The sequence below is a fragment of the Xenopus laevis genome, chromosome 6S, assembly GCF_017654675.1.
Source record: "Xenopus laevis strain J_2021 chromosome 6S, Xenopus_laevis_v10.1, whole genome shotgun sequence".
NCBI lineage: Eukaryota > Metazoa > Chordata > Amphibia > Anura > Pipidae > Xenopus > Xenopus laevis.
In genome coordinates, this window is record NC_054382.1 from 2,039,636 (window position 1) to 2,067,612 (window position 27,977).

General features: G+C 42.6%; 2 protein-coding genes across 12 annotated transcripts in view; both read left to right on the forward strand.

The window, feature by feature from the left end:
• The window catches only part of LOC108695511 (oocyte zinc finger protein XlCOF6-like), an 80,541-nt gene extending 54,442 nt beyond the window's left edge, over nucleotides 1–26,099 (forward strand). For 2 of the 10 annotated variants that reach the window (XM_041568125.1, XM_041568128.1), the window contains 3 exons: nucleotides 10,616–10,729; nucleotides 11,620–11,727; nucleotides 12,029–14,351. In XM_041568125.1, the coding sequence (XP_041424059.1) occupies nucleotides 10,616–10,729; nucleotides 11,620–11,727; nucleotides 12,029–14,214 (2,408 nt within the window). In that variant the 3' untranslated portion in view covers nucleotides 14,215–14,351. Of the gene's footprint in view, nucleotides 1–9,311; nucleotides 9,459–10,052; nucleotides 10,167–10,307; nucleotides 10,422–10,615; nucleotides 10,730–11,619; nucleotides 11,728–12,028; nucleotides 14,352–24,948; nucleotides 25,164–25,322 lie in introns of those variants that run through there. The other 8 variants (XM_041568122.1, XM_041568123.1, XM_041568127.1 and 5 more) reach the window with 7 other exon arrangements.
• The window catches only part of LOC108695522, a 36,760-nt gene continuing 18,728 nt past the window's right edge, over nucleotides 9,946–27,977 (forward strand). The window contains exon 1 of one of the 2 annotated variants that reach the window (XM_041568149.1): nucleotides 9,946–10,014. The gene's annotated coding sequence lies outside the window, so the exon portion shown is untranslated. Of the gene's footprint in view, nucleotides 10,015–20,556; nucleotides 20,748–27,977 lie in introns of those variants that run through there. The other variant, XM_041568148.1, reaches the window with a different exon arrangement.

Below are 27,977 nucleotides of genomic sequence, written 5' to 3' on the forward strand. Positions count from 1 at the left end.
CCTTCCAGATCCTTACTTCGGGGGAAGACTATGCACCCTTGGATTTTATTGTAGAATTGCCTCCCTGTGAAGGGTTTACTGTTGTTTAGGTGGTGGTGGTGGACCGGTTTAGTAAAATGTCTCATTCCAAAGGGGTTTGAGGGGCACACACTTGGCTAATTTCCTCAATAGCTTGGGTGCACCTCCCGCAGTGTCCTTCCACAATGAGCCACAGGAATCGAAGAAGAGAAGGGCAGCACTCCAGGATAAAGTAAAAATTGCCTTTATTTTACATACAGCAGGGCAGCATAGCAACGTTTGGAGCCTCGCACGGCTCTTTGTCAAGATAGCATATCATTATTCAGCACCTCCTTTTTATACACTCATATCATAGCACCCCCTAGTGGGGCTGCACCAAAGTAACAAAATATACAACATTGTTGCACTTATCTGACAAGGTCAATTAGTAGTCCCATTTCAAGAAAGTAGCAAAATGTATCCGCAGATAAACTGTAAAAAAAGGAGAACATTAAAACCATATTAAAACATTATAAATAATTATCTAAAAACAGGAGATAAGTCATATTCCAGATTGAGCCCATTCGGTGCTAGGGTATCCAATTTTCTAATCCACCATGCCTCTTTATACAGTAGTTTTTTGACCCTGTTACCCCCTCTTCTCAACTTCGGGACAGCATCCAAAATCTGGAACTTTAGTTGTGATACCGTGTGTCCCAATTCCATAAAATGTTTGGCGACCGGCTGGTCCATCCTTTTGCATTTTATTGATTATTGATTTATGCTCCCTAATCCTATCTCTGGCCATACGTGAGGTTTGTCCCACATAAACCAGGCCACAAGGGCACTTTATCGCATAAACCACAAATGTGGCAGTACATGAATAATGGCCAGAGATAGGAATAGGGATACCACTTCTCGGGTGGTGGATAACCTCTCCCTTTTGTATGTTACTACAACAATTACATGAGCAACAGGCAAACGTGCCCTTCTTTACCGGGCGCAACACTGTCTGTCTATTCTCTTTTCCTGAACCCATGTCCGCCTTAACTAACATGGAGCCTATAGTCCGGGCCTTTCTATACGACATGACAGGTGGATTCTGGAAAGCAGGGATTTCTCCCAAATTGGTTTTTAAGATACCCCAGTGTTTTCTAATAATTTTGCCAATATTATCGCTCAATGTATTGTAAACTGAAATAAAGGGTATTCTGGCGTGATTTTCTTTCTCTCTTTTCCTTAAAAGCTGCTCCCTTTCAACCTTCTCCACTTCCCCTCTTTGACCCTCCACCACAGACCTGGGATAATGTCTAGAAAGAAAAAGTAAAATGTCTCATTCTATTCCCCTTCTCACCCTCCCCTCTGCTAAGTCCCTTGCTGAGCTCTTCGTATCTAATGTATGTAAGTTTTATGGAGCTCCATTGTATATTGTCTCTGATACGGGGGTTCAATTTGTGTCTAGGTTTTGGCGGAGCTTTTGCTCTCATGGGCACTGATTTGTCTTTTTTCTTCTGCATATCACCTGCAACGACCAGACTGAAAGGACAAATCCATCTCTGGAACAGTATCTCAGCTATTAATTAAGGAGGCCATAGACGTAACAATTACGATCTTTCTTGGAAAAGATCTTTCCAAGAAAGATCGTTCGTTTCAATTCAAACGTGTAGAGCTGAATCGTCAGATATACAGGTAGATATACGGGAAGAAACAATAGAATTCTACCTGTATCTGACAAACTCAGCACTAACAATGGGCGATGTTTGGGTCCCTTCAAAGGCTCCCAATCAAAATTTTCCGTCCAGCCCGATCGATGAGCCGACCGATATCCAAGTCTTCTGCCGATATCGGTCTGCTCTTTTTCCACCATACACGCAACGAATATCGGACGAAAATTCGTTTAGTAGGATATTATCTGTGCGTCTATGGCCACCTTTACATCTCAGGTAATCAGTCACTTTGGGCAGATTTTCTCCGTGGGCTGAGATTGCATACACTAATGCTACTCACTCGTCCACTGTTGAATCTCCATTTATTACTATTTTTGGCTATAATCCTAGAGCCTTTTCATTTTCCCATCAATCCTTCCGATCCATCAATGTTCCTGCTGTCAACTCCTTCGCTGTCCATTTTTCTAAGATTGGCAAAGGGTCCAAAACTCTTTGTTGTCGGCAGTAGCTGCCCAAAAGAGAGCCGCTGATAGGAGTCGTATGATCTCTCCCGAATATCAGGTTGGTGACCGTGTCTGGCTAACCTCTAGGAACATTCTGTTGAAGGTTCCTTCTGCTAAGTTAGGGGCCAAATTCATTGATCCTGTGCTTTGTCCCCCCAAACTTAAAATCTCTAACTCTTTTTATGTTTCTTTATTAAATGATATGTAAACCTGAATGTAATGAGTGAATGTAAAATTGATTAGGGGGTTATTCTAAGCACTTTTGTAATGTACATTTATTATTTATGTTAAATTCCAAGATATTAAGGGATACATGTACTGTTAAAGGACCAGTAACATCAAAAAATTAAATTGTTTTAAAGTAATAAAAATATAATGCAGTGTTGCCCTGCACTAGTAAAACTGCTGTGTTTGCTTCAGAAACATTACTATTGTTTATATCAATAAGCTGCTGTGTAGCAATGGGGGCAGCCATTCAAAGGAGAAAAGGCTCAAGTTACACAGCAGACAACAGATAAGCTCTGTCTGTCTAATGGTGTTATCTGTTATCCATTATCTATCCTGTGCCATTTAGCCGTTTTTCAATTTCCGCCATTGCTACACAGCAGCTTGTTTATATGAAGTATAGTAGTGTTTCTGAAGCAAACACATCGGTTTTACCAGTGCAGGGCAACACTACATGATATTTTCATTACTTTAAAACACTTTCAGTTTTTGGTGTTACTGTTCCTTTAATATGAATGAATTGTGTTACAACAGCGCCACCTGCTGGTCAGTTTCCCACCAGTCTGACCAGCAAGTAGTCAAGGAAGTTGTCAGGAGAAAGAAAGAGGCTGATGTTCTTCTGCTTAGGAATAAAATTAGAAACCTTTCTCACATCTTTCCTAAGCAGAAGAACATCAGCCTCTAGAGATCCTCTAATCTCCTAGACATGAGCCCACCCTAAAACAAATGTAACATGTCCCTCAAATGGTTTGGAATGAAATGTTAACAAAAAAACTTTAATAATTTAATAAATGCAAAAACATGTTTTTTACAACTTTTATGAGTTTTCAGCATACAGGATATGATGTCACTGACATAAGAGTGAGGAGGATGTAGTTTTATCTGATCAGTTGGTCAGGTCTAAGGGGGCGCAGGAAACAAAAGAAATTTTGTGGATCGTTCGTCTGAGCTGATTTGTCTCTTTCATTAGCGAATTGTCTTTTGAATTTCATATTTGTACAAAATCAAAAAAAAAAAACTCCAAAATCTCAGTATAAACTTGATCACTGTAAAAAAAAAAACACTTTTAAATTTGTTTTAATTGTGATAAATACAACTCCCGTTGACTTCGGCATAAAGCCGACAGCTTTCACAGGTGGAATTTTTAGATTTTATAATTAAGTTTTCTGCACTTTGTGCGCAGTTGTGTGAGGGTTTTTCTACTTCGAATAAACTCAAATTTCTAATGTTTGCGTATTAATGGAAAAATGCGAATGTCAAAAACTCAAAATGAAAAATGACGGGGGAAAAAAACCTCTAATAATCGAGTTTGTGTCCTGGCAAACCTTGAATGGATCGAATTCATGTCTTGATAACTCGAATTGATCAAGTTTTCGGATAAAAACCCTCAAATCAACCACAAAAACTTGAGCTTTCCTGCAACCGAATCCTCCAGCAATGAGTGCAGTGCCCTTTAACTGTCTGACTTATATAGTTGCCGGAGCAGCAGCTGAGTCTGTGCCAAATACAAGTGGCAAGATCCGCTGTATATATGACACTTAGTCGCCATAGTGAAAAGCAACACCATTTTTAAGGTGAAATCTAGGGATAGACGCGTTAGTGTGTGATGTCCATATTGCAAACCTCTATTTTATCTACATATTTCTCCACATATATTTATATACTTCAATATAACCGTAATACAAGCAGCATTATTTGTAAGGTACAGTATCTTGGGAACCATCAATAATAAGCCAAAGCCATATACACTGCCCCACAACATACACTATAGCACTAGTATAAATGCAGTGGCAGTTTCATTTTAAAGGCGACATATAGTTATCCCCCTAAACTTGTAGACAAAGTCAAGCTTCAGTTCCCTACCAGGTCTTGCTAGCTGCTGATTGGTTCCTGTTGTACAGTGAGCTGAGTGCCGCCGGCTCCCCTGCACAGCCTGGGAAAGGAGGCAGCCGCGAGTGGAACAGATGGGCGGAGCTAGTCGGGTTTATGTGATTCACTGGCACATTGTTTTACAGTATTTTTCTGTTCAGGTGTCCCAGCACTGGCACAAAATATTGTTACCCCCAACCGGAGAGTGGGCTCTATTAGTCTGCGCCTGTGGCGGTGATAATATTTTTGCCCAACAGGTGCCCTTTAAGACTAGACACGTTTAGGTGGAATTGCACAATATACAAAGTTGTAGACATAACGAGGTGCAGCGGGAGACTGGGACAGCCCAACTCTGGAGCATAGTTACTGCTGAGGAATTGGACCACTAAGCCTACGATTAACCCACATAATAATACTGGACTTGAAGTCTTGACTAATGAGAACAGCGGTGGCCCAAATCTGAGCACCAAGTTACATTTCAGTTGTTTAATCCACACGCCATCCTTATATATGGGCCCTCGTTAAATTTATTGGCCACATGCAACTAATGCTTTGGCCACAAGGCTTCCCATGTCTCTTAATATTGATTCTTATTGGTCTCAGGTTCACTCCACAGAGGACTTCTACATGGATTCTGAGTCCAATACTGAGATAATGTCTGAATCGGGTGAGACGTCCCTGCTGGGCCTGGATGGAGCTGGAACAACCACTGAGGAGAATCTTTAGCAGATACTGAACTCACCAGGGAATCCACAAAGCTGCTTTATTTCAGCTGAATGGACACATGTAGCAGTGGGTGTAGAAGTGATGCAGGTCACATAGAATATTTCCTTCCTAAACTCTGAGCTGAAGCTCCTCCCTCATGGACTGGGTTGTCAGGTCTAATTTTTAAAACCAGTCATAGTCGGCTACAAAACTAGCCAAGAGTCACTTCAAAAGTGCCCAAAAATAACCCAATATGTGCAGTGAAAAAAAAAAAATCTAAAAAAAGAAATGTGTGAAAATACTCTTTTTTCAAATTTTCACTGATTTGCAAATTTTTCCATGAAGTTTAATGGGACAGATTCGCCCGTCACCAGGGGGGTAACTACAGAGAAGGGCCCAGGAGGTATAGGGGTCCCATAAGGCCTAATTCATATACAATTTCATTAAATATAAGTAAAACAGCTCAACCTCTAGACATTTTGGTGGCCGGCAGATTTTTGCTCCAAAATTGTCTAAAATTGAGGAAAGTCACCGAAAAATGTGAAAATGCTTAAAAGAAATGGGAGACTGGGGTACTGAGCCCAAATCTGGTAATTCCAGACTTCTACACAAGTCCGTCCCATTGCATGCTGGGTATTGTAGTCTTACATTCAACTTGGCAAATGGTTAAACAAAAACCACATTACCCAACATGCACTGGGACACACAGACTTGGCACATTAAGGCAAGAAAAAACTTTGACTGGTTTCCAAAGTACAAACCAGCCAAAGGCCCAACAAGTAGCCCAAATCTGTAAAGTGGCTAGTTTGTACTTTGAAAACCAACCTGGGCTTTAAATTAGTAGCCAGATTTTGCTGGAAACCCACCAACCTGACAACTCTGCTCATGGAAGGAAGGAACACAAAGGATGATGGGAGGAAGTGAAATTCTGAATAGGAGGGTTGTACAAACAAGGACGTATAAAGACTGGCATATAGCTTTATTCACTAGGTGGCAGCATAATATTCAGTAATTATATAAGCATTAAACATATACATTTTTACATCACAACTTTTAATTACTGGGACAGCACATGTATTATTTTATACTACACAAAAGCCATGCGTATCCTGTAAATGATATCCTTATAAATGGTGAGTAGTGATGTCATCAGTTATAAACGGTGAGTTCTGATGTCATTTCTGTCACATGACTCAGTGAATCTTGTGTATTATAATTAATAAACTAGGGATGCACCAAATCCAGGATTCAGTTTGGGATTCGGCCTTTTTCAGCAGGATTCGGATTCGGCCAAATCCTTGTGCCGGGCTGAACCGAATCCTAATTTGCATATGTAAATTAGGGGCGGGTAGGGTAATCACTTAACTTTTTGTCACAAAAGAAGAATTTTTTCCACTTTTTCCTTTCCTGCCCCTAATTTCCATATGCAAATTAGGATTCAGTTCGGTATTCAGCCGAATCTAAAATAAACGACCATTTTTGCAAAATAGGAGGATATTAGAAGTCACCTCGGAGTAGCTCTCAGCCAATGGCAGGAGCAAATATATTATATTCTACATATAATGGGAGACCATCCAGATCATAAAGAAATAGCAGTAAATCAGGCTGGGGAACAGTAAGGGCATCTGTATGAGAACAAGCAGTGATTGTAATGTGTATAATAAACACAGTCATGTATATGGGAGAGTAACATACTAAACACAGTCTCCATATTTATTTAGGGCCCTCACTTCAGATATTTTTAGGCCTAAGGGAATGTGAGACCAGCGGTGCAGCCCATTGGGTTACTTGGAATCTCAGCCATGGGTGCAGTAACTGTATGTGGCAGATATGGGATCCCTTACCCAGAAACCCATTATCCACAAAGCTCAGATTTAGGGGGAGGCCATCTCCCATAGACTCCATCCGAATCTTTTAATCAATACAAATGATTTCATTTTTCACAGTAATATTAAAACAGAACTTTGTACTTGATCCCAAGTGAGCAGCACAAATCCATATTGTGCCTAAACAATCCCATTGGGCTTATTTCACATTTAAATGATTTTCACCATTAGGATGAGGTGATATAAATTACAGAATGTTCCCTTATCCAGAAAACCCCAATGTTTCAAGCATTCTGGGTAATAGAATGTGTACCTGTACCAAAAAAACATGTACGTGGTATATATATATATTTGCATACAAGGGGGGCCTTATTTATTAAAATCTGAGTATTTTAATCAAAAAAAGTCTGACCAAACTAAAAGTCTGACCAAACTAAAATACACGATTGGACCTTATTTATTATTAAAAAAAATAACGATTTAATCAGATTGCGGACAAACGCGAAAAAAATCCAAATGGAATCATACAAGTTTTTTCCTGAATCGCTTAATTTTTTCAGGCTTCCTCCCAAAAAGCCTGATTTTTTTGGATCTTTTGCCCAAAAAAGTCATATTTTTGGGCTAATTCTAGCACAGAAACTTCCACATAAGATAGGGACCTCTCCGATTGACTTATATTCAACCTTGGTAGGTCTGAGGTGCCAGATTTTCAGATTTGGACTTTTTTCATCCTCAAGTTATAATAAATCTTGAAAAAGTCGAGTTTTTATTCCACTAAAAATTTGTATCTTATAGTAAAAAAAAACCTTTCGAATTTTTTTTTGGCATTTGGAGTTTAATAAATAACCCCTTAAATTACTTTTACTCTCATGAGTATATATTCCAGTTTGGTAAGATTCTTTAATATGCCACTTGCTTTGATATAAACTGTATTCATTTTGGGGGTAGTTTTCCTTTAACCCCGGAATTGTTTAATTGCTCAAATTTCACAGAGCTGTGGATATTTTTATACTGTACCAGTGCCGTCCAATCACAGGCCAGAATAGAACAAGATACATTGCAGTAGTGGCATGCATTACATACTCTATGTCTACTCCTTAAAGGAAAAGTAAAGCCTAAAAATGAACGTGGCTACAAATGTCCTATTTTATATAATGAACTTATTGCACGAGGCTAAAGTTTCAGCTTGTCAATAGCAGCAATGATCCAGGACTTCAAACTTGTCACTTTCCTCAGCAGAAGAACATCAGCCTCTTTCTTTCTCCTGACAACTTCCTTGACTACTTGCTGGTCAGACTGGTGGAAAACTGACCAGCAGGTGGCGCCGTTGTAACAAAATTCATTCATATTAACAGTACATGTATCCCTTAATATCTTGGAATTAAACATAAATAAATAATGTAAATTACAAAAGTGCTTAGAATAGTCCCCTCATCAATTATACATTTAAATCTATGAATTAAACAAAACAAGACACTGTTGTGGAAGGCAGAAGAATGAGCGAGAGAGTTGTAGTTCAGTAGTGAGCGGTGCTGGATCATTGTGGCCAGAGATGAGAGAGTTGTAGTTCAGTAGTGAGCGGTGCTGGATGGTTGTGGTCAGAGATGAGCAGAGAGTTGTAGTTCAGTAGTGAGCGGTGCTGGATCATTGTGGCCAGAGATGAGGAGAGAGTTGTAGTTCAGTAGTGAGCGGTGCTGGATCATTGTGGCCAGAGATGAGGAGAGGGTTGTAGTTCAGCAGTGAGCGGTGCTGGATGGTTGTGGCCAGAGATGAGGAGAGAGTTGTAGTTCAGCAGTGAGCGGTGCTGGATGGTTGTGGCCAGAGATGAGCAGAGAGTTGTAGTTCAGTAGTGAGCGGTGCTGGATCATTGTGGCCAGAGATGAGGAGAGAGTTGTAGTTCAGCAGTGAGCGGTGCTGGATCATTGTGGCCAGAGATGAGGAGTGAGTTGTAGTTCAGTAGTGAGCGGTGCTGGATGGTTGTGGCCAGAGATGAGGAGTGAGTTGGCAGTTGGGAGAGCGTTGTAGCTGCCAGTTTCACATGAAATTAATTCACTGTTACATGAGCCCTGAATGATTTACTGTATAATTGTCACTATATACTGAGACTCGTATGTGGATCCAGTTAATAAAGACTTTATCGTTCAATTCAACAACTACTGGCAGCCATTTATTAAACTATAGCAAGAAGTGTAGTTCAGCAACACCTGCCCCCAACAGACATAACGTCCTGTATCTGCTGTATAATAGATAAGCTCTGATTTGTGACCAGCCTGGGGGCTAGGACCCTGCGACCTTGGGATGCGCAAGACTGAAATCCTGCCCTGTAATTACACTCACATTTACTAATCAGACTGATCCCTGAAATCTCATTTGTCTCTAATCTGGTGCCCACGTGTGACTGACCCTGCACTGCCGGCTCTCCTGATTAGCATCTGCCCACCAGCAACATGGCCGTGTCTGTGCAGTAGGGACAACTCTGACACACAATCATTTCATTGGTCTCAAACCAAACAAGCTCATTGGCTAAAGGCGGAGCTGCCTCCCCAGGGGGAGGAGTGAGAGATCTTTGTTCTTCTCTTTGTACCCAGACCTGATAGAGGGAAAGGCTGAACCTTCCTGTAACTACTTCCTGTTACTTCCTGCTTCCTGTGTCCCTGGCCTGCTGGGTAAGTGAGTCTCCCTCTTCCTCCTCATCTTCTTGCTGCTGCTTCTGTACTGTCTGTGGGACTGGGGGTTAATCCTGCTGCAGGGACTGATAGAGAGGGGAGACTGGGGGTTAATCCTGCTGCAGGGACTGATAGAGAGGGGAGACTGGGGGTTAATCCTGCTGCAGGGACTGATAGAGAGGGGAGACTGGGGTTAATCCTGCTGCAGGGACTGATAGAGAGGGGAGACTGGGGGTTAATCCTGCTGCAGGGACTGATAGAGAGGGGAGACTGGGGGTTAATCCTGCTGCAGGGACTGATAGAGAGGGGAGACTGGGGCTTAATCCTGCTGCAGGGACTGATAGAGAGGAGAGACTGGGGTTAATCCTGCTGCAGGGACTGATAGAGAGGGGAGACTGGGGGTTAATCCTGCTGCAGGGACTGATAGAGAGGGGAGACTGGGGGTTAATCCTGCTGCAGGGACTGATAGAGAGGGGAGACTGTGGGACTGGGGGATAAACTGGTCCCAGTACAACATGTATTTATTGTAGTGATATGAGAGGGGGGATCCCCACAGGCAGCTTTATATGGTGGGTTTGTGTTCCTTGCTGTCAGGTTCTCCAGAGATGGAAACAAGGAGGTTAGAGGGGAAATGGGAGAATGAAGAGCCGGACACTGAGGATCCTCTGGACACAATAAAGAGAGAAATGGATCCCGTTCCTGGGGCCGGTGAGTAACGTTTCTCTATTAATAAGGTGCCACAGAGAGATTCAGGGTTAATAAGAAAACACTGAGTTTGGCACAGACATAATTCCCAGTAGAATTCCTTACTCCCAGCTTTACATGACACTGCCCATTACTTACTGGCAGGTTCCCCAGAGACACAAGTAGAAATGTTACAGATAAAGATAAAAGAAGAAGATTCAGATGCTGTAGATCATCAGAACCCAAAGGAAAGCTGTACAGCACCACTAACAAATGGGGGTAAGTAGTACATATTCATTTAATTAATTTAGGCAGACTCTTCTTCTTTCTGCTTGATTCAGCTTTACTCACCCCTGTCTCTTCCTTACTCCCAGCTTTACTCACCCCTGTCTCTTCCTTACTCCCAGCTTTACTCACCCCTGTCTCTTCCTTACTCCCAGCTTTACTCACCCCTGTCTCTTCCTTACTCCCAGCTTTTCCAGAGACACAAGTAGAAATATTACAGATAAGGATAAAGGAGGAAGAACCGGACCATGAAAATCACCAGAACCAAAAGGAAAACTTGATGGCACCATTTACTGATGGGGGTAAGTAGCCAGTATTTATTTACTTAATTAGAGGGAGACTAGTTGGCTTTGTACTTGGTAAAGCAAGTTGCTTACTCCCAGCTTTACTCACCCCTGTCTCTTCCTTACTCCCAGCTTTACTCACCCCTTTCTCTTCCTTACTCCCAGTTTTACTCACACTGTCTCTTCCTTACTCCCAGCTTTACTCACCCCTGTCTCTTCCTTACTCCCAGTTTTACTCACCCCTGTCTCTTCCTTACTCCCAGCTTTACTCACCCCTGTCTCTTCCTTACTCCCAGCTTTACTCACCCCTGTCTCTTCCTTACTCCCAGTTTTACTCACACTGTCTCTTCCTTACTCCCAGCTTTACTCACCCCTGTCTCTTCCTTACTCCCAGTTTTACTCACCCCTGTCTCTTCCTTACTCCCAGCTTTACTCACCCCTGTCTCTTAATTACTCCCAGCTTTACTCGCCCCTGTCTCTTCATTACTCACCTGTCTCTTCCTTACTCCCAACTTTACTCACCCCTGTCTCTTCCTTACTCCCAACTTTACTCACCCCTGTCTCTTCCTTACTCCCAGCTTTACTCACCCCTGTCTCTTCCTTACTCCCAGCTTTACTCACCCCTGTCTCTTCCTTACTCCCAGCTTTACTCACCCCTGTCTCTTCCTTACTCCCAGCTTTACTCACCACTGTCTCTTCCTTACTCCCAGCTTTACTCACCCCTGTCTCTTCCTTACTCCCAGCTTTACTCACCCCTGTCTCTTCCTTACTCCCAGCTTTACTCACCCCTGTCTCTTCCTTACTCCCAGCTTTACTCACCCCTGTCTCTTCCTTACTCCCAGCTTTACTCACCCCTGTCTCTTCCTTACTCCCAGCTTTACTCACCCCTGTCTCTTCCTTACTCACAGCTTCCCCAGAGCCACAACCAGAAATATTAGAGATAAAGATAAAGGAAGAAGATGCTGAAGATGATCAGGACCCAGTGGAAAGTTCATCAGTAGCAGTTAGTGTTGGGGGTAAGTAGACAGGGATGAGTAACATTGATCCCAATTATCCCCCTACTATATAAATAACAGGAAACAAATAATCTATGTGTGTATTATCTAACTTATTTTGATCTGGTAGATTTTAGCCCATTTGTTTTCATTAGTATCTTTTAAAGCTTATTCATAATGTTTATGCACTTATTTATTTGCCTTTAAAATGTTGATGATTTTCAAAAAAGTATATGTTCCTGTTTACTATGTAATTTTTACAGTAATGAGTGATAACAATGTAAATATTCCCCTTCGTTACTCTCCTGTTTGTTGTTATTAGGTGGGTACATGAACCCTGAACTGCCCAAACCAGAGACCGACTCGGAGTCCGACACAAGATATGACGACTGTTTAACTGATGGATCAGCTTTTACCCTCACTGTGAATAGTCAGCATTTTACACAAGAGATAATTCTCACTGGAGAGAAACCATTCACCTGTACAGAATGTGAGAAAAGTTTTACTACAATTAACGCCCTTCAAAAGCACAAAAAAAATCACACTGGAGAGAAACCATTCACCTGTGCTGAATGTGGGAAAGGTTTCATTTTCAATAGCTTCCTACAAAATCACAAAAAAATTCACACTGGAGAGAAACCATTCACCTGCACAGAATGTGGGAAACATTTTAATGACAAGAGCAACCTTAGCAGGCATAAGAGAATCCACACCGGAGTGAAACGTTTCATCTGTAATGAATGTGGGAAAGGTTTTAGAGAAAGGAGACAACTTGAGAATCACCAATATTTACATAAAGGAGAGAAACCATTCACCTGCACCCAATGTGGGAAAGGTTTCACAGAAAGTAGACGCCTTCAGCTGCACCTAAATTGCCACACAGGAGAGAAACCTTTTAGCTGTACAGAATGTGGTGAACGTTTTAAAGAAAAGAGACAACTTCAAAAGCACATCAACCTTCACACAGGGGAGAAACCATTCACCTGTACAGAATGTGGGAAATATTTTTCTGAGAAGGGCTCTCTTCAGAGGCATAGGAGAATGCACACTGGAGAGAAACCATTCACCTGTACAGAATGTGGGAAAAGTTTTCGAGAAAAGAGACAACTTCAGAAGCACCAACATTGCCGCACAGAAGAGAACCCGTTTACCTGTACAGAATGTGGGAAAAGCTTCATGCAAAAGTGTAATCTCAAGTCACATGAAAGGGTTCACAGAAAGAAGTCTTCTGCACCTAGTCAATGTGAGGAAAGTTTTCCTGCAGACCAAGCAGATCATGTGGAGGAGAAAACCTTTAAATGTAAAGTATGTGAGGAATGTTTTACTTGCAATGAAAATCTTGAAGCCCACGAAAGAATTCACGCAAGGAAGAAACCGCTCAAGAAAAAGGAGAGACTGTTTTCTTGTCCAGACTGTGGGGAATCATTTTGTGGAAAGCAGCAACTTCAGAAACACCAAAAAATTCACACTGGAGAGAAACCATTCACCTGCACAGAATGTGGGAAAACTTTTACTAAAAAGAGTAACCTTCGCATACACCAAAAAATTCACACTCGGAAGAAACTTTTCATATGTAAAAAATGTGGGGGAAACTTTGCTGACAAGAGCACCCTCCAAAGACACAAGAGAATTCACATTCGAAAGAAACCGTTCACCTGTACAGAATGTGGGAAATGTGTTGGTGGAAAGGCAAACTTCCAAGCCCACCAAAGAATTCACACTGGAGAGAAACCATTCAGCTGTACAGATTGTGGGTACAGTTTTACTAATAAGGGAAATCTTCGAAGGCACCAGAAAATTCACACTGGGGAGAAACCCTTCTCCTGCAAAGAATGTGGCAAACATTTTGCTGAAATGGGCTCCCTTCACAAGCATAAAAGAGTTCACACTGGAGAGAAACCATTCACCTGTAAGGAATGTGGGAAATGTTTTACTGAAAATAGCTCCCTTCGTGTGCATGAAAGAGTTCACACTGGAGAGAAACCATACACCTGTACAGTATGTGGAAAAGGTTTCTCTAAAATGGGCATCCTTCGCGGACATAAAAGGATTCATACTGGAGAGAAACCATTCACCTGTACAGAATGTGGGAAAAGCTTTATTGCAAAAAGTGTCCTTCGTGTACACCAAAGAAGTCACACTGGAGAGAAACCATTCACCTGTACAGAATGTGGACTGAGTTTTAAGGAAAACCGCATCCTTCAAGTTCACCAAAGAACTCACACGGGAGAGAAACCGTTCGCCTGCACAGAGTGCGGGAAAAGCTTTTCAGAGATTGCAACACTTTTAGCTCACAAAAGAATTCACACGGGAGAGAAACCGTTCACCTGCACCGAGTGCGGGAAAAGATTTGCTGAAAAGGGAAGACTTCAAAGGCACCAAAGAATTCACACTGGAGAGAAACCATATTCCTGTCCTGTGTGCGGGAAATGGTTTTCTGAAAAGAGCAACCTTCGCAAGCATGAAAGGCTTCATAGTGGAGAGAAACCGTTCACCTGTACAGAATGATGGAAAAGGTTTATTACAAAAACATTTTTACTTCTTATTAGGGATGAACCGAATCCAGGATTCAGTTCGGGAATTCTGCCTTTTTCAGCAGGATTCAGATTCGGACGAATCCTTCTGCCAGGCCGAACCGAATCCTAATTTTCAAATCTAAATTAGGGGCGGGGAGGGAAATCGACTTTTTGTCACAAAATAAGGAAGTAAAAAATGTTTTCCCCTAATTTGCATATGCAAATTAGGATTCGGTTTCAGTTTGGTATTTGGCCAAATCTTTCGCAAAGGATTCGGTCGAATCTAAAATAGTGGATTCGGTGCATCCCTTCTTTTTACAAACACACAAGATTAGACGATTGGGAAAAAATCTTATATGGATAAGCAGCAGGGCCGGAACTAGGAGTAGACAGAAGAGGTTTGTGCCTAAGGTGCAACACTGAGGGGCACTGGGATTGTACCTCTTGCCTAGTCCTCAAGTCCCCCCGGTTCTAAATATTTAGTCCAATAGGTAAAAGGCAGTAGCTTCTCACAAAGCTAAGGGCATGTCCGTTAGACTTTCCTACCCCGATCCTCCCTAACTTCAGACATGATCAAAGCTAATTATGTCTCCTTAAGGAGGCCATAGACGTAACAATTACGATCTTTCTTGGAAATGATGTTTCCAAGAAAGATGGTTGGTTTCAATACACACGTGTAGAGCTGAATGGTCAGATATACTGACAGAAATCTTATGATTCAGCACTAAAACAATGGCCGATGTTTGGCTTCCTTCAGAATCTTCCGTACAGCCTGATTGACGAGCCGATCGATATCCAAGTCGGCTCTTTTCCCACCTTAAGGTGGCCATACATGGAGAGATCTGCTCGTTTGGTGATGTCGCCAAACGAGCGGATCTCCCTCCGATATGCTCCCCTTGAGGTGGGCAATATCGGGCTGATCCAATCATGGGCCCTAGGGCCCAACAATCGGATCCTAGCGAATGCGAATGGGCGGTCGGATCGCGGGACCGCATCAACGAACAGATGCGGCCGCGATCCGATGGGATTTTTAGTCCCGTCCGATCGAGATCTGGCCGACTTTCGGCCAGATCTCGATCGGGGAAGCCCGTCGGGGGGGGGGCCCCCATACACGGACCAATAAGCTGCCGACTCGGTCTGTCTCCAGCTTTTATCGGCCCGTGTATGGCCACCTTTACACGCACTGAACATTGTACAAAAATCCGTTATGTACGATATTATCTGTGCGTCTATGGCCACCTTTAGTGAGGATCCGTGGGAAAGTAATACAATTAAGATACCAGCACAGAACATATCTTATCCCGTACAGAATATTTACTCGCTGATATATATCGTTTTGAGGTGCTCAAGCATTTCTGGAGGGTCTTCTGGTGCCAGGACATGGATTTCAGGAGAGAGCAGATGACCCAGGGTTGCATCGTAGAGCTTTGATCCATCATATGGATTTATTTTTCAATAGCCATAATGAATGGATCAATCCACTCCGCATTCTATAGAGACCAAGATTCTTTGACCAGAGTTAAAGTGACCAGAGACGTGTAGATTTACCTTCATATCGGACGAACAATCGGACTTCCGCAACTCCCGACCTGCCACTAACCATTCAGATGAAATAAAGTAGTAAAAGATCAGAAATCAGATGAGCCGATGTTCTGCCCCTGACAGTAATCGTACGATAGTCCCATCGACCAAACGACCGATCTCCATGGCACGAAAAATGTCGGGACTCTCCACACGCGGCCCGGAGATTCGTACGATGAAATCTTTGCGTCTATGGGCAACTTTAGAGAGCGAGAAATATCTATAGAAATAAGTCAAATCAACTGGACTTGCTGTGGTTTATTGTTTATTGAAGACGTTTCACCAGTCGTCCAACCGGCTTTCTCAATTCAGAATAACTTGTAAAACTTCCTTCAAGAATATGTTTCCTCTGGAATGAGAGAGAAATGGTAAATAAAAGAGAAGCGAGAGGGGGTGGGACCCTCGTGTCAGGGGGAGGTAAATTGGTTGATCAAAGCAGAGATTATCCTTCCATTTTTTTTTTTTTTTTTTAGACCTTTTTTCATGAAGGCTTCATTTTAATAGACCCAAATTATATTATTCAAAATGAAAGCCTAAGTCACAGTTGCCAGCCAACTTGCTTGGCTCTAATCACTTTCCTCTTGCTTCATGCGAGTGAAGATGGCCGCCATATTCCTCCTACTTCCCAGCATCCCCTGTGTTTGGGGTAGGTTTTCAGACTTGCCACTTATATGCAGTATAGAAACGCATTAAAGGTACAGCAGATGCCTGTAGAGAAGGATAATATAGAGACCAATTACCATGTAAAAAACGAGCCCAGGGCAGGGGACACAGTAACGCGAGTCTGGGGTAAGAGGAAAGCAATTACCCTTGTTACACCGTTGTATTACCAGTTGGGTTTTCTCTGTGTGTAAATAACCACAATGTAATACAGAAGAGAGAGAAACTGATTCCCCCAATAGCCATGGAATTTTCCAAATCATAATACAAACATTCAGGGCAGATTTGCTAAGGTTCGAGTGAATTTTTGAAGTTAAAAAAGTTCAAAGTGATTTTTTGAATACTTCGTCATCGAATAGGATACTACAACTTCAAATTTACTTCGACTTCAATTTGAGGTAAAAATCGTTCGAATAATCGACCATTCGATAATCGAAGTACTGTCTCTTTAAAAAAACGTTGACTTCAATACTTCGCCAAATTAAACCTGCCGAAGTGCTATGTTAGCCTATGGGGACATTCTACAACCATTTTCTAAGTCTAAATACGCTAAAATCCTTCGATCGTTCAAACGCTAAATTCAGTGAAAAATCCTTCGACTTCGATATTCGAAGTCGAAGGATTTCAATTCGAGGGTCGAATTTTGACGTTTTTTTAACTTCGAAATCTGACCCTTAGTAAATCTGCCCTTCACTGTTTATTATGAATGAATCTGCTAGAAAGAAAATCAAATTCCCTAACCCAAGACAAACCATTCTCTCTTGATGTATTGCTGTTGAAATGGGTTCAAGATTGTATTTTAAATGTTTCAGAATAAAGTTTTCCACAAATCACATACTCCAGTCTCTGCCTGGTTGTTAGCCATTCGGACCCTAACAACTGCATAGCTGCTGTTTTGATTATGGTTCTAGGAGTCTCTTGGAAATAACACCCACCACACCTAGGGGCAGATTTATTAAGGTTTGAATGGTAAATTTGAATTTCATTTTTGGTCAAAACTCACAAATTCAAATTTAAAACCACCAACTCAAATTTGAATTCGAGATTTATCACACCTTTACCCTGGAAACAGTTCTAATTGGACTATTCGCCATTTACAAGTCAATGGCAGAGGTCCCTTGAACCAATGGAAGATGTTAATTGCCTTCCTGACATTTGAGTTTTTTTTAAGAGGAAAAGTCGATTCAAATTCGATTTGAATTTTTGGGTCATTCTTATTTGGTTGAATATTAGACGTTCAAGTTTATCTCATAACCTTCCATTCGAGTTGTGAGTACATTCAAATTTATTACTAATGAGCTAAGCAGAACTTTATTAGAGATAAAGTTTGTAATAGAATAAGATTCCGGTTCAGTTGGCAGAGAAGCCTCAATAAACCCTCTATAAATCCCCCTCTTCCCACTGCAGGAACCTACTGGCAGTGCCCCAAATCTTAGGCCTGACCCAGGCCCCCCGAAAAACGGAAGTGACATCACTGGTAGACGGAAGCACCTTCACTACAGAGCGAATATTAACCAGATCAGAGGGAAAGTATTATATTTAACAACAGGAGGTCGGGGGAATCCTTATATTTAACAGGAAGTTGGGGGAATCCTTATATTTAACAACAGAAGGTGGGGGGGGAATCCTTATATTTAACAACAGGAGGTTGGGGGAATCCTTATATTTAACAACAGAAGGTGGGGGAAATCCTTATATTTAACAACAGGAGGTTGGGGGAATCCTTATATTTAACAACAGAAGGTGGGGGGGGAATCCTTATATTTAACAACAGGAGGTTGGGGGGAATCCTTATATTTAACAACAGGAGGTCGGGGGAATCCTTATATTTACAACAGAAGGTGGGGGAAATCCTTATATTTAACAACAGGAGGTTGGGGGAATCCTTATATTTAACAGGAGGTTGGGGGATCCTTATATTTAACAACAGGAACTGGGGGAAATCCTTATATTGAACAACAGGAGTTGGGGAATCCTTATATTTAACAACAGAAAATGGGGGGAATCCTTATATTTAACAACAGGAACTGGGGGAAATCCTTATATTTAACAACAGGAGTTGGGGGGAATCCTTATATTTAACAACAGAGAATGGGGGGAATCCTTATATTTAACAACAAGAACTGGGGGAAATCCTTATATTGAACAACAGGAATTGGGGGGAATCCTTATATTTAACATCAGGAGGTGGGAGGAAATCCTTATATTTAACAACAGGAGGTCGGGGAATTCTTATATTTAACAACAGGAGGTCTGGGAATCCTTATATTTAACAACAGGAGGTTGGGAGAATCCTTATATTTAACAACAGGAGGTGGGGGAAATGTAGCCTGCAATTTGCCCGGTATCTAAGCAGGGTACCCAAGGACAACCTGCATTATCAGGGGACAGTGATCTTTCTGCCCAAAACAAGACAAATTTGCAGTTATTCCACAGGTACCCGACCTGATGCCGGAGTTTAGCTCAATCAGTGTTTGACAATCAACGGATTCAAATTGAGCCGTATCAGGGCTGTGACACTGGCAGTATTTAATATCCACATAAACTGCCAATGGCTGCAAAAATTCATACAATCGGATGGCTGTGGGGAATATGGAGGGACATGTTGTTTGGGGGAAAGTATATATACAGAATATTTGTTCTTTGCACTCAAACTAATCACTGGTTTCTCCAGTAATAATCCCCTCCTTTACCGCTGCATCCAAATATTTACCAAATTCAGCCTTTAAAGTTATTTGTAGGATCATTTCTTATTATGAGACACGTGGCTTAAAGCGGTGATTTACCTTTAAGGTAATTTTAAGTGTGTTATAGAATAGCTAATTCTAAGCAACTTCTATATAGTGTGAAAGTAGTTTGTAGTTCAACAATACCAATTTAACTTCAACTGAACTACAAACCACCTACATTGTAAGTAATTTGTTTATTATAAACAGCTATATAGTATTCTAATGGAAATTGTAATAATGGACTCTAGAGTTTTTTTTCATTGGAATAAATTGGTGATATTAAACTACAACCCACGTCTAATAAGCTGTATAGTTTTCTAATGGACATTGTAATAATGGACTTCAATATGATGCACTTTGTGCTGAAAAACAGCTCTACATTGGGGTAACAGTCACCCTGCTATAGTTCCAGGGGTACCCAGGGCACAAATAAGCACTCACCCCAAATCTCCCCCTAACTGACCTTCAGACTGGGCCCCCTTAGCTCATAACAAGGTTACAGATATATAGAAACATTGGGGTGTCACCCTGCTATAGTTCCAGGGGTACCCAGGGTACAAATAAATACTCACCCCAAATCTCCCCCTAACTCACCTTCAGACTGGGCCCCCTTAGCTCATAACAAGGTTACAGATATATAGAAACATTGGGGTAACAGTCACCCTGCTATAGTTCCAGGGGTACCCAGGGTACAAATAAGCACTCACCCCAAATCTCCCCCTAACTGACCTTCAGACTGGGCCCCCTTAGCTCATAACAAGGTTACAGATATATAGAAACATTGGGTAACAGTCACCCTGCTATAGTTCCAGTTCCTGCACTGCCAGCTCTCCTGAGTAGCATTTGCCCACCAATTACATGGCCGTGTCTTTGACACGGACAAATCTGAAACGGAAGAAATAATTTTGATTGGTCTGAAACTGAACAAGCTCATTGGCTAAAGGGTGGAACTGTCTTCCCAGGGGGAGGAGTGAGAGGTCTTTGTGCTTCTCTCTGTACCCAGACCTGATAGAGGGAAAGGCTGAACCTTCCTGTAACTACTTCCTGTTACTTCCTGCTTCCTGTGTCCCTGGGATGCTGGGTAAGTGAGTCTCCCTCTTCCTCCTCCTCTTCTTGCTGCTGCTTCTGTACTGTCTGTGGGACTGGGGGTTAATCCTGCTGCAGGGACTGATAGAGAGGGGAGACTGGGGGTTAATCCTGCTGCAGGGACTGATAGAGAGGGGAGACTGGGGGTTAATCCTGCTGCAGGGACTGATAGAGAGGGGAGACTGGGGGTTAATCCTGCTGCAGGGACTGATAGAGAGGGGAGACTGGGGGTTAATCCTGCTGCAGGGACTGATAGAGAGGGGAGACTGGGGGTTAATCCTGCTGCAGGGACTGATAGAGAGGGGAGACTGGGGGTTAATCCTGCTGCAGGGACTGATAGAGAGGGGAGACTGGGGGTTAATCCTGCTGCAGGGACTGATAGAGAGGGGAGACTGTGGGACTGGGGGATAAACTGGTCCCAGTACAACATGTATTCATTGTAGTGATATGAGAGGGGGGATCCCCACAGGCAGCTTTATATGGTGGGTTTGTGTTCCTTGCTGTCAGGTTCTCCAGAGATGGAAACAAGGAGGTTAGAGGGGAAATGGGAGAATGAAGAGCCGGACACTGAGGATCCTCTGGACACAATAAAGAGGGAAATGGATCCCGTTCCTGGGGCCGGTGAGTAACGTTTCTCTATTAATAAGGTGCCACAGAGAGATTCAGGGTTAATAAGAAAACAGTGAGTTTGGCACAGACATAATTCCCAGTAGAATTCCTTACTCCCAGCTTTACATGACACTGCCCATTACTTACTGGCAGGTTCCCCAGAGGCACAAGCAGAAATGTTACAGATAAAGACAGAGAAAGAAGAACCAATGGGAAGCTCAGCAGTTCCACTTACTGATGGAGGTAAGTAGTCAGTTTTCATTCAGTGCTCAGTGATTTGGAGGGAGACTCTGTTGATTTATAGTCTGTCTCTTCCTTACTCCCAGCTTTACTCACCCCTGTCTCTTCCTTACTCCCAGCTTTACTCACCCCTGTCTCTTCCTTACTCCCAGCTTTACTCACCCCTGTCTCTTCCTTACTCCCAGCTTTACTCACCCCTGTCTCTTCTTTACTCCCAGCTTTACTCACCCGTCTCTTCCTTACTCCCAGCTTTACTCACCCCTGTCTCTTCTTTACTCCCAGCTTTACTCGCCCCTGTCTCTTCTTTACTCCCAGCTTTACTCGCCCCTGTCTCTTCCTTACTCCCAGCTTTACTCACCCCTGTCTCTTCTTTACTCCCAGCTTTACTCGCCCCTGTCTCTTCCTTACTCCCAGCTTTACTCACCCCTGTCTCTTCCTTACTCCCAGCTTTACTCACCCCTGTCTCTTCTTTACTCCCAGCTTTACTCGCCCCTGTCTCTTCCTTACTCTCAGCTGTACTCACCCCTGTCTCTTCCTTACTCCCAGCTTTACTCACCCCTGTCTCTTCTTTACTCCCAGCTTTACTCACCCCTGTCTCTTCTTTACTCCCAGCTTTACTCACCCCTGTCTCTTCTTTACTCCCAGCTTTACTCACCCCTGTCTCTTCTTTACTCCCAGCTTTACTCACCCCTGTCTCTTCCTTACTCCCAGCTTTACTCACCCCTGTCTCTTCCTTACTCCCAGCTTTACTCACCCCTGTCTCTTCTTTACTCCCAGCTTTACTCACCCCTGTCTCTTCCTTACTCCCAGCTTTACTCACCCCTGTCTCTTCCTTACTCCCAGCTTCCCCAGAGCCACAACCAGAAATATTAGAGATAAAGATAAAGGAAGAAGATGCTGAAGATGATCAGGACCCAGTGGAAAGTTCATCAGTAGCAGTTAGTGTTGGGGGTAAGTAGACAGGGATGTGTAACATTGATCCCAATTATCCCCCACTTGTGCGAGTGAGACAGGTATGAGTGTGAGTTGATCTGGAAAGAGCTGCCCATCAGTTTTCTAGAGTTTGACTGTTCAGCTGGGGGTCACATGTTCCTCCGCTGGATCTACTCGTGTGACATATGAGTAAATCTCCAGTAACAGACACTGCTGAGTCTTTTTATAATGATGTCTTGGTGCTGCCAGATTGTTTCTCATTGGGCACCGGCAATAAGATATTTACTAGTGGTTGTGTGGAGCCACATTCACAGCACATACAAGTGACTTCTCATTATCTACCTATTCACTGTGCCTGTAGTGTCGCTGTTAATGTCAGTTAATAAGACATCAAAAAGATTTTATTATTATTAACATAGTAAGTCTGGTTGACAAAACACACACGTCCATCAAGTTCAACATTAAGTCTATATATAACCTGCCTAACTGCCAGTTGATCCAGAGGAAGGTAAAAAAACCCATCTGAAGTCTCTCCAATTTGCCTCAGAGGGGGAAAATTCCTTCCTGACTCCAAAATGTGATCAGTCCCTGGATCAACTTGTACTATGAGCTCTCTCCCATATCCCTGTATTTCCTCACTTGCTAAACACCATCCAACCCCTTCTTATACCTATCTAATGTATCAGCCTGTACCCCTGATTCACTTCCCAGCTCTCCCTGTAACACCCCTTTCCCTCCTCTAATCTCATTGGCTCCCTCCTGTCTGCTGGGAGGAGCTACTGGGAATAAAGCATCCGACCCTTCCTTGTATCTATCTAATGTATCAGCCTGTACCCCTGATTCACTTCCCAGCTCTCCCTGTAACACCCCTTTCCCTCCTCTAATCTCATTGGCTCCCTCCTGTCTGCTGGGAGGAGCTACTGGTGAATAAAGCATCCGACCCTTCCTTGTACCTATCTAATGTATCAGCCTGTACCCGTGATTCAGTTCCCAGCTCTCCCTGTAACACCCCTTTCCTTCCTCTAATCTCATTGGCTCCCTCCTGTCTGCTGGGAGGAGCTACTGGTGAATAAAGCATCCGACCCTTACTTGTACCTATCTAATGTATCAGCCTGTACCCCTGATTCACTTCCCAGCTCTCCCTGTAACACCCCTTTCCCTCCTCTAATCTCATTGGCTCCCTCCTGTCTGCTGGGAGGAGCTACTGGTGAATAAAGCATCCGACCCTTCCTTGTACCTATCTAATGTATCAGCCTGTACCCCTGATTCACTTCCCAGCTCTCCCTGTAACACCCCTTTCCCTCCTCTAATCTCATTGGCTCCCTCCTGTCTGCTGGGAGGAGCTACTGGTGAATAAAGCATCCGACCCTTCCTTGTACCTATCTAATGTATCAGCCTGTACCACTGATTCAGGGAGACAATTCCACATCTTCACAGCTCTCACTGTAACAAACCCCTTCCCAATATTTAGGCAGAACCTCTTTTCTTCTAATCGGAATGGGTGACCTTGTGTCAGCTGGAAAGACCTACTGGTAAATAAATCATTAGATTATTATATGATCCCCTTATATATTTATACATAGTTATCATATCACCCCTTAAGCGCCTCTTCTCCAGAGTGAACATCCCCAATTTGGCCAGTCTTTCCTCATAGCTAAGATTTTCCCTTTACCAGCTTAGTTGCCCTTCTCTGTCCCCTCTCTAATACAATAATGTCCTGTTTGAGTGATGGAGACAAAACTGTAGGGCATATTCTAGATGGGGCCTTACCAGTGCTCTATACAGTGGGACCCCCTCCTCCCGTGACTCTCTGCCCCATTTAATACAAGTCAAGACCTTATTTGCCCTTGATGCTGCTGACTGGCATTACTTGCTACAGACAAGTTTATTATCTACAAGGACTCCAAGCTCCGTCTCCATTATGGATTTGCCTAGTGCAGTCCCATTAAGGGTATAAGTGGATATTGTTACATCCCAGGTGCAGGACTTTACATTTATCAACATTGAATCTCATTTGCCACTTAGCTGCCCAGATTGCCAGTTAGTCAAGATCCTGTTGCAAGTGCCACATCCTGGATGGAATTAATTGGGCTGATAGTTTTGTCTCATCTGCAATAAACACCTACAAAAATCACCAATGGAAGAAGTAAAGAGGGGCCTGCCCAAAAGAGCTTATAATCATGGCCATTATTAACAAAAGAGCCTTAAGGGTCAGGGCACACGCTCAGATTCGGGGAGATTAGTCACCCTGATCTGCCTCCCGCCGGCTAGAATGTAAATCGCCAGTGGGTTGGCACTTGGAGATATGTTTTCCGAAGTCGCCTAAAGTTGTGTCATGAAGAAAGTTCAGAAAACAAAGTGCTCCGAGTGCCAATCAATATGATTCCTATGTTATTGGTTATTATAACAGTTCCTTAGGGATCATTTACATCCCCCCTGTTTGTTGTTATTAGGTGGGTCCTTGAACCCTGAACTGCCCAAACCAGAGACCGACTCGGAGTCCGACACAAGATATGGCGATTGCTTAACAAGCTCTGATGGATCAGCTTTTACCTGCTGTAAATGTGGAGAAACCTTCCCTGTGAATCTTCTCTCCCACCTCTGTGAGACACAGGAGAGAATTCATAAAGGGACAAATCCCTCCACCTGCACAGAATGTGGGAAACATTTCACTGACAAGAGCACCCTTCAGCGGCATAAGCGAATTCACACCGGAGAGAAACCTTTCACCTGTACTGAATGTGGCAAAAGCTTCTCTCAAAAGACCAACCTCGTGATGCACGAAATGATTCATAAACACAAGCCCTTCTCTTGTAACGAATGCGAGAAAAGGTTTTCCGACGCGGAGAAGCTGCGTGTGCACCAGGCCGTTCACGTGGGGGAAAACTCTTTTAAATGTAAAGAATGCGGAAAGTGTTTTTCTCGCAAAGACAATCTTAAAACCCACGAGAGAGTTCACACAGGGGAGAAACCGTTCACCTGCACAGAATGTGGCAAAAGCTTCTCTTTCATCACTAGTTTTATTCGGCACATGAGAATTCACACTGGGGAGAAACCGTATTCATGCGCCGACTGTGGGAAGCAATTCTCGCAAAAAAGCTACATTCAGATTCATCAGAAAACTCACACCAGAGAGAAAACTCTAACCTCTTCAGACTCTGGGGGAAATGTCTCTGTAAAGTCCAGTCTTCAAAAGAATTCGACTTCCGAGAAACCTTTCACCTGCACAGAATGCGGCAAACGTTTCTCTTTAAGCAGTTACCTCCACAGACACCAGAGACTTCACACAGGGGACAGACTGTTCACTTGTACAGAGTGCGGCAAAGCATTCTACGGAAAATGGCAACTTCAAAATCACCAAAGCATTCACACCGGAGAGAAACCCTTCACCTGCACAGAATGTGGGAAACATTTTACTAGAAAAGGCACCCTCCGCATGCACCAGAAAATTCACACGGGGGAGAATCTTTTCACCTGCACAGAATGTGGGAAAAAGTTTACGGAAAAGGGAAAACTCCGAACTCACCAAAGAACTCACACTGGGGAGAAACCGTTCACCTGTACGGAATGCGGCAAAAGCTTCGCAGAAAAGGGCACGCTTCGCATACACGAAAGAATTCACACTGGAGAGAAACCGTTCACCTGCACAGAATGTGGCAAAAGCTTCGCTGAAAAGGGCTCCCTTCGTAAACATAAACGAACTCACGCTGAGAGAAACCGTTGACCTGTACACAGTGAGAGACAATACACACAATAGATGCTTGGGAGGAACCTTATATGTGTAGCTGAAAAAGTGCAAGAACATTCCTGCTAGAAGATGTGCGGTGGCTGTATAAAACTAAAAACAATGTATATTTTTGCTATAAAATAGTTTCGGCCTGTGATTGGGAAGATGTGACGCCCAACTTTCTATAGTCAGGATAAATATTTAGCCCAACAGGTTCTTCTGAAGCCAAGGCTGTTCCTGACACTCGTGGGCCCCCTCCATGTCTCTCTTTTTGTCTCATCTTATTAAAGGATAAGGGGTACGTAGAACATACATCCAACATATTTGGCCTATTCTTTAACCAGTCACAATGACATATAAATTATAGTTATTGATCTGGCGAAATAGTCGATGGTTCAGGCAAAGGGCAGTTTGGATGCCATTCCTCAAGTGCCTTTAATTTCCTTAATAAACATAAACCTGTAACCAGTAACCTTAACATCTCCCTGTAACACCCCTTTCCCTCCTCTAATCTCATTGGCTCCCGTCTGTCTGCTGGGAGGAGGTACTGGTGAAAAAAGCATCCAACCCTTCCTTGTACCTATCTAATGTATCAGCCTGTACCACTGATTCACTTCCCAGTTCTCCCTGTAACACCCCTTTCCCTCCTCTAATCTCATTGGCTCCCTCCTGTCTGCTGGGAGGAGCTACTGGTGAATAAAGCATCCGACCCTTCCTTGTACCTATCTAATGTATCAGCCTGTACCCCTGATTCACTTCCCAGCTCTCCCTGTAACACCCCTTTCCCTCCTCTAATCTCATTGGCTCCCTCCTGTCTGCTGGGAGGAGCTACTGGTGAATAAAGCATCCGACCCTTCCTTGTACCTATCTAATGTATCAGCCTGTAGCCCTGATTCACTTCCCAGCTCTCCCTGTAACACCCCTTTCCCTCCTCTAATCTCATTGGCTCCCTCCTATCTGCTGGGAGGAGCTACTGGTAAATAAATCATTAGAGAGATTATTATATGATCCCCTTATATATTTATACATAGTTATCATATCTCCCCTTAAGCGCCTCTTCTCCAGCGTGAACATCCCCAATTTGGCCAGTCTTTCCTCATAGCTAAGATTTTCCCTTTAGCAGCTTAGTTGTCCTTCTCTGTCCCCTCTCTAATACAATAATGTCCTGTTTGAGATGGGGCCTTACCAGTGCTCTTTGTAAAATCAATAGAGTGGACTCAATAACTAATACATCAAATAAGAGAGAGTCAGAAGGAATTAAAAAATGGTCTTCACCATGACTTACAGCGCCAGAAGCTGAATACAAAATTGGGACAATCATTAAAAAATTGGGATATTTTATAATGTGAGGAGGAACTCCAACTTACTCTCCCCAAAACAGCCTCATTTTAAACAAATCATTTACCTACTGTTATATATAAAAAAGAAAAGTAGATACCACCTGGGCAGAAAAGTATCCATGGGCCATGTGTAAGGTCTTAAAGGATAATGTAAAACTCAAGAGGGGGCTATTCTAAGTACGTTTGTAATTTACATTCATTATTTATTTATTTATTTTTGTAAATTCTTTATTTATATTTTCAAAATTTTTGAGGAAGGGACTTTACATTCATTATTTATTTTCTATTTTCCCAAGATATTAAGGGATTCTCTCTCCTGACAACTTCCTTGACTACTTGCTGGTCAGACTGGTGGGAAACTGACCAGCAGGTGGCGCTGTTGTAACACAATTCATTCATATTAACAGTACATGTATCCCTTAATATCTTGGAATTAAACATAAATAATGAATGTACATTACAATAGTGCTTAGATTAGTCCCCTCATCAATTTTACATTCACTTATTTTAAAGGTTTCCTTATGCTTCCAATAAGGATCAATTATATGTTCATTGGGATCAAATAAAAGGTACCGTATTATTATTACAGAGAAAAAGGAAATCATTTAAAAAATTTTTTTGAATTATTTGATTATGGAGTCTATTGGAGATGACCTTCTTGTAATTCAGAGCTTTTTGGATACTGGGTTTACAGATAACGGATCCCCATGCCTGTATGTGATTATAGTGTTCTTCTTACTCTAAACCCACACACCACATTTCTTCCTTAGCCCTGGCACATAGAGGAGAGTGGCACCAGTCTGTATCTGTTACATTAATAATGGGCAGCAGCAGTTGTTTCATTGTAAGT